Here is a 16,345-nt window from a genome sequence, read left to right as displayed (position 1 = left end):
CTTTTGGGCAAGCAGTAGCATTTCTCCAAGGAGCAATTATTAAAATAACAAACAATAAAATTAACAATAATATGATAATATTACAGTAAGTTACACAAACAGCAACAATTATTTAATTTATTTACAAGTGTTGTCTGACTTTCCACTGGTTGTCCTCAGTTTGTGGCATGAGAAGATACATTTTGCTCCATTGAGTTGGCATTTGGGCATTTCTCCCAGTAAGTAGGGAAGTTTCTGTCTGTCTGATTTAAATTAGAATTCTGGATATTTTTGGGAAATGTTTAGGGAGTGCTTTTCCTGTAAAGTTTTATATTTAGGACATGAGGTGAGAAAGTGCTGCTCTGTCTCTACCTGTCCTCAGTCGCACTGGGAGCAGAGTCGCTCCTACTCTGGTAGCCAGGTCTGTCTGTGGTGACCCTTTATTATGGCTGGGCTGTGTTTACCTGTAACATGTAAAATGTAGTCAGTTAATTTAGAACATTTTGTTGTGCTCAGGAAATTTGCCAGTGTGTATATTCTTTTTAGGGCCAGATAACATTGTAGTATCACAGAATCACTAGTTGGCCTCTGAAAACTCTCTGTAGTGTGTGTGTGTGTGTGTGTGTGTGTGTGTGTGTGTGTCACTTGTAGTGAACACCAACGTATAGCACTCGTTGTCCTTGGGGTGCATGGATAGTGATCTCCATCCAATGCATGACAGAGTAGACAGTGAGATGGAGATTGTGCTAGTGACACAAAGCACAGCTCAACTGATGTATGGGACAGAAAGGCCAACAAAAGGTCACAGGTGATTAGATAGCCAAGAGCTCTGTTGACATCACCTCTGGCATCATTCGCTACTTAATCACAACTTTCCTTTTTCTCTATGTGCATTGTTGCCCCTAAAGGTCTCTGGTCTTATCTCTGGGCATGACAAAGAGTGGAGGTGAGTTGAGGTGCTTCTCCGAGATGCTGAGGCCTATATAAGGTGGGGTCTGTCCAGAATGAAGCACAAACCACAGACACCTCAAGCAATTTCCAGCCTTTGAGACACCTACGACATCTTTTCCCTCACAACATGTGGAAGGCAGCACTCTTGACCCTGGGCTTGTTGGTGGCGTTGGTGGGCAGGGTGCGGCCCAATGATGGCCATCCCTCTTTCTATGGGGTGAAACTGTGTGGAAGAGAGTTCATACGAGCTGTCATCTTTACCTGTGGTGGTTCTCGCTGGCGGAGAAGCGTAGGAGACTCAGGTAAGAGTGTGTGTGCGTGTGTGTGAGACTGTGGATTCAAGTTTTGTTTTTTATGATGTTTTCCTAGAGATTTACCTTTGCTTTTTTTATCAGCTCTTATTGGAGAAGAGGCCTTTGACCTGTGGAACACAAATCCCATCCCTCAACTTGCCAGTGAGCAGGATCCTGCAGAATCCCAAGCATGGAGAGAACAAACACCAAATGTGGCATCTGTGGCTGCTGGATTCAGCCGCTCAGCTCGCTCGCCAATCTCAGAGGAGGTGCTGGAGGCTCTACGGAGTGCAGATAGGAAAGGACGGGATGTAGTGGTTGGACTGTCCAACGCTTGCTGCAAGTGGGGCTGTAGCAAGAGTGAAATCAGCTCTCTCTGCTGAACCTTGTTTAATAAATACACTTGTACTTGTGATTCCTTAATTTCTCCCCATCCCACTTACCAGCCATGTGTTGATATTGATACAGAAATGTGACTCTGTACTCAAAATGTGTTTTCTGTGATTATCACAGATTGATATATATGTTTAATAAAGCTTTGTGTAGTTGGTATGAAAGTCTCTGTTCCTTTTACAAAAGAGCTACTAAAATGATATTCCATGCTGTTAGGACACTTCCACTTTTCATAAGGCTTGTTTCAGCAATAGCTATACAGTTTTGACAAGGATTTCGAAATGAAAGGAAGTGGTGGGACTGTGAATGATATTTGGCCTGATATTTACTGAATCCTAGCAGCTTTCTGTGACGTTAGATGCCATGTATGAACTTATTTACAAATCACTGGAATCCAGTACAGAAGACCTGCAACATAGACTACTGCCTCTCTGAAGCATATTATTGGACTTTGGCTGTTTATTTCAGCGTGTTCATGGGAATTGGCTCATCCTCCGATCAGATATGAATTATCATAGTGATGTTAAGACACATTATCTTAAAAAATATATAGCTTCACAGTGGTAGTTTGCACTGGTGTTCATGATTTCGTGTCCACGCCCTGTATCACTTCATACAGATCAATTATACAGTGCTCTAGGGATTTGAAGCTGACACCATCTGGTGGTCAGGCATGAAACACAACACACACAAAAACGATGCCTACAACATGTCTGTTCACAGATTATTAGTATGTGACGCAATTTAAAGACATATGCAAATACTGATGCATGCTGTGTGCTCACTGTCAAACAGTAAACTCAGTGGCTGTAGCTCTCCACACTGTTACCTTGCTCGACAGTGTCCGTTACGGAAGCCGACCACGATCAATCCGATCACCCGGCTTGATTGCAAGGCATGCAAACTCTGTCACATAACAGCTAGCACAGCAACCACACAGATCCACTGAGATCAGAAGTTGGTATTAGCCACACAGATCGCGGACACATTTTATTTAATGTTAACGTTAGTTGTTAGAGTGTAACTACACTACTGAGAATAATATATAGATATAGATCCACCACCTCGGAGTGACCAGGTAAAACCTTTCGCGGTACTTTCAAGATGATGCTAGCTAGCAATGCTACTGGTTAGCAGTGTTTTGAGTATTAATGCGCTCTGTTTGCGCCGTATTTGTTGCTTTGATTACAAACACTGCCTTAACAGAGCAATGTGGCATCCTTGGAGTTAACGTAAGAAAACGTTTAGCAGCTGTTGAATCTTGTAACGTTAAGTTACGTTCCGAGTATCACAGCGACGCTAAGCTAGCTTGCTATCTGAATGAACAAGACATTTACGCCGTCAGGGCCTTACTAATGTAGAAAGGACTGGTTAGATCGCGATTGATAATAGTTAGCGTGGCTGCTTGTTCGTGCATCTGTTACTTACTAAAGGCCGACTGCGTAACGTTAGTGGTACTTTGAGGTTTCATGTAGCCAGAAACAGAAAATGTTCATAAACATTAACACGTTCACAGCAGTGTTTTGCTACGTTGTCGACACATAGTGACAAGACATGTAGTCACATGTGAGGTTAACTGTTAACGCTCATCTCTTATCGTTACAGCGTAGCTTACGTTACTTTTACGTGATTTGTATACTAACGTACGATGGGGGCTGTGCATGTAGTACATGCTTCATAAACTGGTAATATGTGTGTTTGTGTCCTGTAGGATGGAGTGGCAGCCAGATGAACAGGGCCTGCAGCAAGTGCTTCAGCTACTCAAGGACTCCCAGTCCCCAGACACAGCAACACAGAGAGCTGTGCAAGAAGTATCCTTACGTGTGTGAGAGAGAGAAGTGTGAGAAGTGTGAGAATTTGCTTCCCTAATGAGAGCTTGGTAGTGAAAGTGGGTGACAGTGAAAACTGACTCGGTGTATTTTGTCATGCATAGCTTGCATCAAGTGAACTGGTGTGTGTTTATTGTGACTGTATATTAAGCCATACAGCTCACGTGTTAAACACATGGTGTGTGAGAGCTTTTGCTATGTGTTTGTGTGGATGGTTGGACTCCTTAACAGAGCCTGCAGAAACTGGAGCAACTTAACCAGTTTCCAGATTTCAACAACTATCTCATCTTTGTCCTCACAAGCCTCAAATCTGAGGGTATGTATGTGCACGTCAAAAAATAAGTCATTTACTAACCTTACTTGGCTTGTCCCTGTAAATATTTTTGTATCTCACCTCCTCTTTTCCATTTTTAAAATGTCTTTAAACTATGCCTCTCTGCTCTCTCAAGATGAGCCCACTCGCTCTCTCAGCGGTCTGATACTGAAGAACAATGTTAAGGCTCACTACCAGAACTTCCCTCCCAACGTGGCGGACTTCATCAAACGAGAATGCCTCAACAACATCGGAGACCCTTCACCGCTAATCAGAGCTACGATCGGTGGGTGTTTGAGCGAGAAAGAGAAGATGGAGTAAGAGAAAGTTAGTGTTTGCTGCATTTCCTAGCCAGTGTGAGTCAGACTGCTATGTAGGTGGTTGAATTTTTGCAGGTAATGCAGCTGTGTGGGAGCGAGCAGTCATTCGAGAAGTGAATGATTGAATATGATGACGAGTTAAGTTATTAGTTACTCCTGAATTTTAAAGCCTGATTTATCTTTGTGTTACTTTATCTATCATAAAGGCATCCTGATCACGACCATTGCCTCTAAAGGAGAACTGCAGACGTGGCCGGAACTGCTGCCTCAGCTCTGTAATCTGCTCAACTCGGAGGACTATAACACCTGCGAGGTCAGTCTCACCTGCCTGCGCACACAAAAAGCTTTGTAATGTGGTGTTATAATTTGGCTTCAACATTTTTTTCTGTATGATTTTTCCATGCCTTCCAGGGTTCTTTTGGAGCGTTGCAGAAGATCTGCGAGGATTCATCAGAGTTGTTGGATAGCGATGCTCTGAACAGACCTCTCAACATCATGATCCCCAAATTCCTGCAGTTTTTCAAGCACTGCAGCCCAAAGATCAGGTCAGTGAAACACCAATGTTTTGGTTTCTGACTCCTACTACTGGCGCTTTTGGCTCTCTTCCTCGGCCTTTCCACTTCGTCTCTACCTGTTAGAATCATCATTATAGATCCCACTTTGTTTGTGTTTCTCTCAGGTCCCATGCTATAGCGTGTGTGAACCAGTTCATCATTGGGCGAGCTCAGGCTCTAATGGATAACATTGACACCTTCATTGAGGTGAGCACTACACGGTTATGTTTTAATTCCCATTGTTTTCATACATCCCTTTCTCACATGTACCTCCATCTCATTTTACTTATGACTCCCCTTTCAGAGAAGGAATATGTAACAACGCATCTTATCTGTTAAAGCTTTTACTGCGATTTTACTCATAGTCTCTTGTTCTTGTTCCCTTTGACTGACTTCATCTGACTTTATCCATGACAGCACTGTTACGAAAAAGAAAAAAATATTTAGAGTCAGTTATGTATGTAACATATGGAGTGTGCCGTTGCTTGCAAATTAACTGCTTTGATTCAAACATTGAAAATGTTGTGGAAATGCTACTATGTCCTACGTAGGCAGTTTTTATGGCAAAATAATTCGGGAGAATAAGGTACTGATGTGTGAGAAAAAAACTCCTCATTGCGTACATTGCATGTACAACACTAGGCTGAAGTTAGTTTGATGTTCACCAGATGAACACATTTTATCCAATAGAGTCTGCATAGAGTTAAAGTTAGATTAGCAGTGAAGTTAGTTTGTATGGACCTGATAAACTTGTCTCATGGTTGTTGGGTGTAGACCCTGCCCATCCTTCCCTTCTCCCTCTGCCACTCATCCCCTTTCTCTCCTTGTCTCTTTCGTATCCAGAGTCTCTTTGCACTGGCCGGTGACGAGGACAGCGAAGTGCGGAAGAACGTCTGCAGGGCTCTGGTCATGCTGCTGGAAGTCCGCATTGATCGCCTCATCCCGCACATGCACAGCATCATCCAGGTGAGGGTGGGACTTGATCTCAACGCACCAGTTTAAACAGAGAACACGTGGCTTTCCCTTCCGCTAGGGATGCACCGAAAGGAAAATTCTTGGCCGAAACCGAATATAATGGGAAAAAAGTATTTTGCCCTTTTTTTTTTACCATTGCATAAATTAAATTGTCAAAATGTGATTTTTACTGAGTGTTTCCCACAGGATGTGGAGAGACTATGGGGGGGTGGATCTGAGGCCCAAGAGGGTCTGGTAAAGTAAATTACATGTGTCCATTTACTTTTAATGTACACATGTAATATGTTTTATACTTTCTGTGAATATAATCCAATGAATCTTATTTCCATACTGTATAGACACCTTATTTTGAAAACCGGACGTTGTCGTATTGTTGCGCTACATTCATCAAGTCCGACCCAATTTGATAAATAATGTTGTATGTGGTTCTCGTATCTCGTAATATGAAGACTTCATAGCCTCTCTTCAGGTAGGACTCTCATACTGCAACACTTGTCTTTGTAAAGAGAGAAAATGACAGGATAAAGTTGCTAACCTGCCTGTCAGCTCGCACTGGTCCGTTTCAGTGGATTTACCATGAAGGCTTGAATACATGTGCACTCCAAATTTAGGTCCGGCTAGCCTAATTGCCTACAATTCAGCAGAACAGTGTCTGCGTACGGTGTTGCGTCTTTCTCAGATATTTTTAAATGCTTTCACGCTGCCGACATGTCAGTTATAGTTTGGTAAAATTTATTCGGTCTTTTGACATATTAGGCCGAACACCAAAAGTGCTTTTTTGCTGTTTTCGGCCGATTAATTTCGGTGGCCGAACATTTGGTGCATCCCTACCTTCCCCCGACGTCTCCTCCCCCTCATTATTATCATCATCATCATCACCTCTTGTTGTCACCAGTACATGCTGCAGCGGACCCAGGACCCAGATGAAAACGTGGCTCTGGAGGCCTGCGAGTTCTGGCTGACGCTGGCTGAACAGCCCATCTGTAAAGAGGCCCTGTCTGGACATCTGGTCCAGTAAGTGCTCACATGCCAACAGGTTGTTGGACAGGGTTAAGATGATGACAAGGAAAATCCAGTGTTGCAGTGCAAGTATGAATTTCATCTGAATGGTAATGTGGTTGTCTGTCTATTTTTTTCAGACTGATTCCTATCCTGGTGAATGGGATGAAATACTCTGAGATTGACATTATACTTCTAAAGGTGGACCCCCCCGCCCACCATACACACACTCTGACTTCCTTTCTGGTCTCCTCCCTTTTCACCATGTGTCTGTTCTGCATTCACCGTTCTCTCCGCTGTCCTCCAGGGAGACGTTGAAGAGGATGAGGCAGTTCCAGACAGTGAGCAAGACATCAAGCCTCGCTTCCACAAGTCCCGCACCGTCACTCTGCAGCACGAAGGAGGGGAGGGCGAAGAGGGGGAAGACATCGATGAAGATGAGGACGACGACGATGATACTCTCTCTGACTGGAATCTACGTGAGTTACAGACATGCTACTTGCAGTAATCTTCTCTGGTGACTGCGTGGTAGTTCTCTTAAAGTGCATTCGTCAGACTTTATCAACATCTCTTGTTTACAGTTTGGTTTAGCTTATTTTAAACCTTAACACAACGTTATTACAGTTTCAAAGCTGTCTAATGCTGAAGGTGGTGTCCCCCTCCAGGGAAATGTTCGGCCGCAGCTTTGGATGTTCTTGCCAACGTGTTTCGTGAGGAGTTGCTCCCCCATCTCCTGCCCCTGCTCAAAGGCCTGCTTTTCCACCCTGACTGGGTCATCAAGGAGTCTGGCATCCTAGTGCTGGGGGCTATCGCAGAGGGTGAGACCAAGCAAAGACTTTCTACTGAAACAGTCAAATGAGTATAGTTTTTCACTGACCCTAAATATGTCAACATTAGAAGAGAACTCATTTCTTGGACAATAAGGTGATTTGCAAACTTCAAGTTTTCAATACCTTGAATTTATCTAGATATTTTTATTACTTGAGCTGAAGAACAGAACTTTTCTCATTTTCACAAGATTGATGAACAAGAAGCTTTAGAGGCGCTGGTAGGTGGTTGCTTTGCTTTGGATAGGGCCAGGCTAGCTTCTTCCCGATGTTTCCAGTTTTTTTGCTAAGCTAAGCTAACCAACTGTTGGAGGTAGCTTTAAATTATATGTACAGATGTGAGAATGATAGTGAATTCTTGGCCAGAGAGTGAATAAGCGCATTTCCCAAAATGTCCATCCAGGCTGTATGCAAGGCATGGTGCCTTACTTGCCTGAGCTCATCCCCCACCTCATCCAGTGTTTGTGTGACAAGAAGGCCCTGGTCCGCTCCATTGCTTGCTGGACCCTCAGCCGCTACGCCCACTGGGTGGTCAGCCAGCCCCCTGACGCTCACCTCAAACCCCTCATGACCGAGCTGCTCAAACGCATCCTCGATGGCAATAAGAGGGTACAGGAAGCAGCATGCAGGTACGCTGTTTAGTTTTTCCACATGTTCATGTCTCTCCGTGTTTTTTCTTGCATTCGCTCATAGCCCCTTCGAACCCATCTTGTCTATCCTACAGCGCGTTTGCCACCCTGGAGGAGGAGGCGTGCACAGAGCTGGTTCCTTACCTGAGCTTCATCCTGGATACGCTGGTTTTTGCTTTTGGGAAGTATCAGCACAAGAACCTGCTCATCCTCTACGATGCTATAGGAACACTGGCGGACTCTGTGGGACACCATCTCAACCAGCCTGTGAGGACAACATGCTAAATGTTTTGTGTGTGTGTACCATATTGATATCAAATAAATTACAGTCCAAAATCACACACTTGTGTTTCTAGGAGTACATCCAGAAGCTGATGCCTCCGCTGATAGCCAAGTGGAACGAGCTGAAGGATGAAGACAAAGATCTCTTCCCTCTGCTCGAGTGTCTGTCATCTGTAGCCACGGCGCTGCAGAGTGGCTTCCTCCCCTACTGTGAGCCTGTCTACCAGCGCTGTGTCACCCTGGTCCAGAAGACACTGGCTCAGGCCATGGTGAGCCACACACATACAGTCACATGAGCTTTGCAGAAACAATTTATGTGTTTGCTGCTTTATATAAATCCCATGGTTCCACTTCTGACTTTTTCTCTCCACCATCTCTGCTGTGTGTCTCAGATGTACAGTCAGCAGCCTGACCAGTACGAAGCACCCGACAAGGACTTCATGATTGTGGCTCTGGATCTGTTAAGCGGCTTGGCTGAGGGACTGGGAGGCCACGTGGACACACTTGTGGCCCGCAGTAACATCATGACTCTGCTTTTCCAGTGCATGCAGGTGAGGAGAGACTGTGTGTGTGTGTGTGTGTGTGTGTGTGTGTGTGTGTGTGTGTGTCAGTCAGTGTGTTTACATTCTGTTATTACCTCTCTATATAAGAGATTTGTGTGCTGGATTCAAATTACCTGCACACAATGTCAAGCCTCGCTCTCATCGGTAGAAGCCTCCCTGTGCGGCTAAAGCCCTCCTACAGTCAAATAAGCGTTGTATTTGTTACTGCTAATGCAAACAGAACATTTCCTAGTGCTGCCTCTCATTAAATGTGTTCAACTGACTGTTATCTGTCCGTTTTGTGAAGCAGCCACAGGTGCCCTTACAGAGATTTTACTGCTTGCTCTCATTGGAAAAAAATAACTTTATATTCTGTGCTTTTAGTGAGCCGATCATTTCATAACTTTTTGCTGTAATGGAACAAAAATAACACCCATAGCGAGCTGTCACTTGTGCCATTGGACTATTCTTTAGGTCTATCAACGGTGTGTGTTTACATTTCTCTTTGTCTCTCTGCCTCTTTTGTCCCAGGATACGATGCCTGAAGTAAGACAGAGTTCATTTGCTCTGCTTGGTGACTTGACCAAGGCCTGCTTCCCTCATGTCAAACCGTGTATTGGTGATTATCTCATTCACTCTTCACATAATTGACACATATAATGTTGCCATCCTCCTCCTTTTTGTATGTCTAATGTGATGTAACATTTTTCTTCTTGTGTGTTTGTGTGTGTGCTGCAGCTGAATTCATGCCAATCCTCGGGACAAATCTGAACCCAGAGTTCATCTCCGTCTGCAACAATGCTACCTGGGCCATCGGAGAGATCTGTATGCAGATGGGTGAGTTGCAGCAAATCTATTTTTATTGTTAAGCACTTGTGTGGTTGAATATGAAATGCAATGTACTGACGTGCGCGTCTCACTTTAATTTACCACTCTATCAGGAGTGGAGATGCAGCCGTACATCGCTATGGTTCTGAACCAGCTGGTTGAGATTATTAATCGACCCAACACCCCCAAGACCCTGCTGGAGAACACTGGTATATGAATACACTGATATTTTTTAAAGGGAAGTAGACTGACTTTATAGTTACATGTTAGGACTGACAGGAAATCAGAAAAAAAGCAGATTATAGTCAACAGGCATTTAATGGTTTACACGGGATACTGTACGTACACTGCTCTAACAGCAGACTTCCCGACTCCTCTCTCTTCTCCTCCAGCAATTACCATCGGTCGACTGGGCTATGTGTGTCCTCAGGAAGTTGCTGCCATGCTACCACAGTTTATCCGACCTTGGTGAGGGACTGTTCAATCTCTTTTTGTGTCTTTAATTTCCCACGCTATGACAACAGTCTGCATTGTGAGTTACCATGGATCGCACACATGCAGCAGACACGTGTGCACTCTCCCTCTCATCCTCTTTGGTCTTTCCACATGATCTCTCTTCTTCTCTCTCTTTCTGATGCACATCATTATGTTAGCTTATCCATACTTGCAAGAAACATTTGTGGCATTTGTTCCCTATCAGGCAGCTCCTGTTCATTCCCGTTCTGATGTTTCTAATTTTTTCCTCCTTGTTTCTTCGTATGTGATCACATAGCTGCAGAGCACAATAACAGCATTACAATGGCTGCAGTATTGACATTCTCTAAATACACTTGTGAAATGTTTGGAATCAGCAAGCAGTGAGAATCACAACCCTGACATTTGTGGGCTTTCTCCAGCTTAGAAAAAAGACAAATGTCCTCCCACACAGTAAGATAGTGAATAATGTTTGGCTGCGACCATTTAATTAGCTTTTCAATATTTTGTACATCTCAAAAATGTTATGTCATAGATAAGATACGTTGAAGAGTTGAATCTTAGTAGGGATAGGATCAAGTTTAACAGCTGCTAATTGGTTAACAATTGCATGCTGCAGGTGTACGTCTCTGCGGAACATCAGAGACAACGAAGAGAAAGACTCTGCTTTCCGTGGGATTTGCATGATGATTGGTGTGAACCCAGGAGGTGTGGTGCAGGTGAGTTATTGTACACTGTCGACGTTAAGTTATAGCTTTCTGTGTAGCTGTAAACCCACAGATGCTTTAGTGCTTAATGTTGAGACTATTTACTTTTCGAACCATCTCACCTCTTCCTCTGTGTTTGTTCAGGATTTCATCTTCTTCTGTGATGCAGTGGCCTCCTGGGTGAATCCTAAAGACGATTTGAGAGACATGTTCTACAAGGTGAGAGGCACCCTGGGTGACACGCAGTAGTCTGTTGATCGGGGGTAGAAACAAAGTCCCGGTCATATTAAGGAGCAAATTCTTGTTTTCAAAACCAGTTCCATCTTAAGCCTGATATTAATTTACCTTGAAAGGATCACACTCTTCCTTCTCCTCTCTCCTTGGTGTGTGAGTCACTGTGAGGTGTAGAGACCTCAGGCGAAGCAGAGTTTATCTCAGTTTTCTGCTATGAAACTCAGCAACACTGACACTGCTCTTGTTCTGCAGAAATATTAAGTAAACACACTCCGCCTCAGGAGCTTATGATGCATGTATCTACAGAGAAATTCTGTAATATTCCTGTTTAAACATTTGACAGCAGAGTGAATCCAAGCAAGGTCTGTAGCACTATCATTACACTATTTCTTTAGGATTAGAACGTGACTTTCACCAAGTTTACAGCACTTTATTTACATAAAAGTGGGGTATACGATCCTGGAAAATCGAATTCCATGAAAAATACCACCATATAGAGCGAACAACGACAAGTGCAGCAAGTGCTGTAACTAATGTTGGCTAAGTTGTGGGTTAGCAAACTTTCGCTACAGTTGCTGAGAGGCTAACATGCAGACAGGATGAAACTGTCCCTTAGCCAGCACTCCAGCTCCAGACAGCGATACTCACAACTCTCTGGCTGTTACAGCTAACATCACAACAACAGCATCTCTTGGCAAAATAGAGAGTAAGCTGAATGTCTGTGGACAAGTCATTTAGTGTTACCTGACACATAAATCATGGCTGGAATAGTCTCAGTCTGAGCCACTTTATTCCCCATTTATAGAGCCAGATTGGATAGTTTTCCCAGCGCATACACAAAACAGACAGCTAGTGGACCGGAAGGAGATATTCGCTAAATTTGACAAAAAGCTGTGCATTGTATTAGAATCGCTTACTCCACCTTTTAACTAGGGAAAGTGTACACTTATTTTCCTCTTGATGCTTTGTGGTGAGGCCTGGTTGGAGCAGCTAGTCCTGTTTTGCTGCTCCTTGACACCATGAGAATTGTAAAACGACATTTTTTAAGGCCACAAAATGCTTTTAATTAAACAGTGGGTACATTTGGAAAAAAATATAAGAATGATGCATGTCAGATTAACTCTGCGTTCCTTAAAACAGACTTAAGCAGTCCGTGGCAGGATTAAGATGTCACGTGGCCCAGGGCCATGTAAGGTTGAAGAAAGGTACACAAGGTAGCTTCTATATAAGTCCACCCAGAAACTGACCAGAACTCCTGGAATAATACTACCGGGCCACAGATTTTCTGGGTGTTATTTAGTTTATTGCAATTTCATTAAACTCTAATTTATTAAAGCTGCACTAATCAATACTCTGATTTTAATAAATGGCAAGTGAGAGGGTTAACATAACATGAGTGATATTTCAATATTGTCTGGTCTTGATAAAGGAGCCGATAAAGGATCACATAGTGTAGAAGAAATTATCAACTTCTGGCCGTAGCTGTAAAAGTGTGTAGCTCAACTGCTTAGGAACTTTTAGGATGAGCCTGAAATAATCCCCACCACCCCATCTTCTGCTCTCTCTCACAGATCCTGCACGGTTTTAAGGAGCAGGTTGGGGAGGAGAACTGGCAGCAGTTCTCAGAGCAGTTCCCCCCCCTGCTGAAAGAGAGACTGGCAGCCTGCTATGGCGTTTAGATTCTCTACAGCCACCCAAGAGGTAATCCCACACCTATCATTTTTTAAACTCAAATCAAAGGGATGTAAATGTTTACACTGGAGGTAACTTCTTTGTGTCCACTCTCCCTTTTATCCATCCTCCTAGGTGAGCCTGCAGGAGGAGGGTGAATGGGAAACTCATCCATCTGTGTATTGCACTGCCCAGATCTGGGGGGAGGGAGAGGGACGCTATTGGCCGCTCCCCCTAACGGACGGCCCCCACGCCCTATGTGTTTGTCCATAGAGGGAGGGTGGGCGGGTGGGAGGGAGGGACCGAGGGACACCTCTAGATTAACTAGGCAGGGACCCGACACAGAAAAACTAACTGGTAGGGACAGATAGAGAGGGACAGAGAGATGGACATGGAGGAGAGATGGAGGGATAGACAAGTTGGGAAAGAGGGAGGCAGGGAAACAGACCAGCACAGAGAAAGTTCAGGGAAAGGAGGGAAGGGAGGGAAGTCCGTAACAAGGCAGGGAAAAAGAGCAACAGAACGGTCTGTTATTGGCTGGGAAGACCGGGACAGTTGAGATTTTAATGGGATTCTTAAACTTAAGAGTAACTGATAGCTTGACTGACAGACAGACCAACATACACAGACTCACACAAATACACTTGCACATGCAGTACATAGGACTGGCTGTGGGTGGCACTATTATTTAGACTTTTTGAGACCTACTACGAGTAGTTAGGGACAGACAGGCAGGTGTCTAAACTCTCTTAATTTTCTGGGTGATATCTTTCTTTTCCAAGGGATTAGGATTCACTATGAATTACTTCATCTGTAGTCACCGAATTCTACTTAACTGTAAGATAGTCTCGCTCTCCGCATCTATGTTTCCTACCTTCATTTTGACCAGAGTGCTGCTTCACAGAACTATCCATCTGTCAGCCATGTTCCTGTCACATATTCTACCTGATCAAAAGAGTGTGCAAATGAAAAAAGAGCAAGTGTCTTTCCTTGTGGCTTCAAAGATAGCATTTCTGTAGGAATGGAGGATTAGGGCTAACATTTCCTTTCTCAGCAGAGGGGAGGGAATCGTAGATAACAAATCACATCCTTAGTTGTCTCTTTGAGGTTTTGTGTGTTAGTGTGTGTGTCTTGTGTGCGTGCGTGCATGTGCAGTTTGTAAATCCTTACTTCGGCATTTTGTGTTAACAGTGTGTGAAACATGTATTGTTTTTGATATGGTACCGAGCTAAAACTTGACTCCCACCGCAATGTCCTTGGCACCTGTTAACTGTGACCAAGTGTTTGTGTTTCTGTGTTTCTGTGTGTGTGTGTGTGTGTGTGTGTGTGTGTGTGTGTGTGTGTGTGCGCGCGCAAGAGTGAGTGTGTATATGTTTATGTCTACATTCGTACTGATATCCATTTGATGCCATATTGATATCTTAAGTAAAACAGTGATTGGCAATGTCATTGTGATCTTTATAATGTTTTAAAAATGGTCCATTTTTTGTTTGTTTTGCTGCTACTGATAATTTTTGTTTCTATAGTGGACTTAAATTCGCACAATTAACGCAAAAAATATTTGAATTAATGCTATTTTCAGTGACTGTTAAGTTGTTTTTGCACTTTTTATTTTACCTTTTTTGTATGGACTTTTTTTTTTTTTTTTTTAACCTCACCCATATGATATGTCTTGACCCTAATGTCATTGTTTGTCATACTGTGTTGCACTGTGAAATTAAGTAATTAAGTGTCTTTGACTGGCAAAAATATCCCAATACTAAATGGCAAATAAAACAACTTTGTGAAACTGGGACTAATCCGCACCTTTACAATGACTAACTTTACCATATTGATGAGGTGTGTGTGTGTGTGTATGTGTGTGTGACATACTGCATGAGTGTGAGATCCTGCATGAGTAGGCATGCATGAGTACCTGTTTTGCCTATGAGCATGTTTTGGATAGTTAGTTTAAATGATGTGTGCACAGTAGGGTGCAAATTCATTTTTGTTTGGAAGTGTGTGTAGTCTGCCCCAGCCTACTTTGTGTGCATGCTCTGTGTTTGTGTTTTCACTGTGTGTGTGTGTGTGTGTGTGTGTGTGTGTGTGGGCGCGCAGCGGTGTATGTTTTGACGTATTTCAGCATAATATGATTGCCCTTTACACACCAACACACCACCTCAGTTCACAACGAGAGGTTGTGAAGTATACTTAAAACAAACAAACATAACAGCTAGGACACCGCCAAAGAGCAATAGCCACTGAAATTTAAAAACCGACAACAAGTAGACAACAAGCTGCTAGTTCAATATTCACTATGTGCATCATGATGATGTAAAAGTACAGGCACCGAAGGGCTTTTAAGATTAATCGTGGATTTTGCCAGCAAAATTGATCACAGGGATCTATATTTTTTCATTGGTATTCTGCTAGTGTTTTCCAGCGTGCAGACATTTTGAAACAAACAGATGATGGCACTTGATTTGACCTAGACTGTGACCACTGAGCTTAACAAATCAATCCTTAATCACTTTAAATACAAGACAATCTGAAACCCAGTCTAGTTCTATTTCCACACAGTCTCTTCAAAGCGTGTACGAGAATGTTTTTGGTTGCTTCTTGATTTTTGAAGTTTATTATTTGTGTACCTGATGTTTTTAGTTTCACAAAAGGTTTTTGCATCTGCAATATCAGTGTACATTTTCTTTGGATGATACTGTAGTAGTCCGTGACAGATTCGTGAATAGATTTTGAATAGAGGTAAAGAAGATGGGAACAAAGGAAGGATGAAAGATGATGAATTTCTAAATTCTGTTTATATAATAAAGAGCATTGTTGTTATTATTGCAATTTGGCAGAAAGACTTTGGTACCTCTTGTTTTTCTGTGGATTATTTTCACCAGTTGTGTTCCCCATTTTTGAAGGTGGGAATGGAAATAAAATGCTTTGAGTCTGTTATATGATTTATAGTTAATGTGTGTAACATTTCTTGAAAATCCAGCTGAATTGTGGTTTCTTGAAATAAATCATGTCATGCATGCTGAAGGCTGGATATTAGAGAAGATGGCCAGAGTCCATTTCATTTCGTAAGGCTTTGACAGAGTGTCAATGTGCAAAACTCTTACTTAATGTAAAGAGCCAAACAGAGCTGCAAAATTCTTACATTTCAACACCTGCTGTCTTTACATTTAAATTGTTAAACAGTAAGTCACATGCTGAGGCCTCAGACTACAGGCACCTCTTAACAAGTTTCAATGCTTTTTGACTTTTCATTGAATGTGTCTGTGAGCAGTTCTTAAAGTTAAAGTTTAAAAGCATTACCGTGATGCCCGTTCACCACCAAATGTATGGCAGTGGTGTAAAATAATAATTAATAAATAAATGTCTTTTCTAGACTACAGTTTACTCAGTGGGGCTATAGCCAATGTAGCCTACACAGATATGATAAGCCCAGGTCAGGCTGCTGAGTGTACTAGTTAGTGTAGACTTTAAAGGCAGTTGAAAGATATGTTAGCTCAGAACTAGAGAATAGCGCCACCTGTCATGGGACCCAGTAGATTTACAAA

At 42.9% G+C, this 16,345-nt stretch overlaps 2 protein-coding genes across 3 annotated transcripts; both read left to right on the top strand.

Annotated features, from left to right (window-relative positions):
- The first annotated feature begins 664 nt into the window (after positions 1 to 664).
- Positions 665 to 1,774, top strand: rln3b (relaxin 3b). Its single transcript, XM_038714113.1, has 2 exons — positions 665 to 1,232; positions 1,326 to 1,774. Exons 1-2 carry the CDS (start codon positions 1,058 to 1,060, stop codon positions 1,604 to 1,606), a joined length of 456 nt encoding a protein of 151 aa, XP_038570041.1. The 5' UTR covers positions 665 to 1,057; the 3' UTR covers positions 1,607 to 1,774.
- A 711-nt stretch (positions 1,775 to 2,485) lies between these two features.
- Positions 2,486 to 14,658, top strand: LOC119899495 (transportin-2). 2 transcript variants are annotated; one of them, XR_005443865.1, is made up of 25 exons: positions 2,486 to 2,694; positions 3,328 to 3,427; positions 3,686 to 3,761; positions 3,895 to 4,044; positions 4,285 to 4,391; positions 4,490 to 4,623; positions 4,758 to 4,839; positions 5,476 to 5,598; positions 6,503 to 6,621; positions 6,747 to 6,807; positions 6,914 to 7,085; positions 7,272 to 7,424; positions 7,837 to 8,062; positions 8,158 to 8,329; positions 8,419 to 8,613; positions 8,737 to 8,895; positions 9,418 to 9,505; positions 9,625 to 9,723; positions 9,828 to 9,923; positions 10,107 to 10,182; positions 10,808 to 10,907; positions 11,040 to 11,114; positions 12,701 to 12,830; positions 12,936 to 14,144; positions 14,640 to 14,658. XR_005443865.1 is itself a non-coding variant. In XM_038714065.1 (24 exons), the coding sequence occupies exons 2-23, from the start codon at positions 3,329 to 3,331 to the stop codon at positions 12,806 to 12,808; spliced, it is 2,670 nt and encodes an 889-aa protein (XP_038569993.1). In that variant the 5' UTR covers positions 2,486 to 2,694; position 3,328; the 3' UTR covers positions 12,809 to 12,830; positions 12,936 to 14,595. The 2 variants fall into 2 exon arrangements, 1 of the variants encoding a protein (XP_038569993.1); XM_038714065.1 differs by lacking the exon at positions 14,640 to 14,658 and having other exon boundaries at positions 12,936 to 14,595.
- The last annotated feature ends 1,687 nt before the right edge of the window (positions 14,659 to 16,345 follow it).

This window comes from Micropterus salmoides, unplaced genomic scaffold (assembly GCF_014851395.1).
Source record: "Micropterus salmoides isolate LMB-PRFRI ecotype aquatic unplaced genomic scaffold, ASM1485139v1 Ms_hic_scaffold_12, whole genome shotgun sequence".
Taxonomy (NCBI): domain Eukaryota; kingdom Metazoa; phylum Chordata; class Actinopteri; order Centrarchiformes; family Centrarchidae; genus Micropterus; species Micropterus salmoides.
This window is presented reverse-complemented; position numbering and strand designations above follow the sequence as displayed.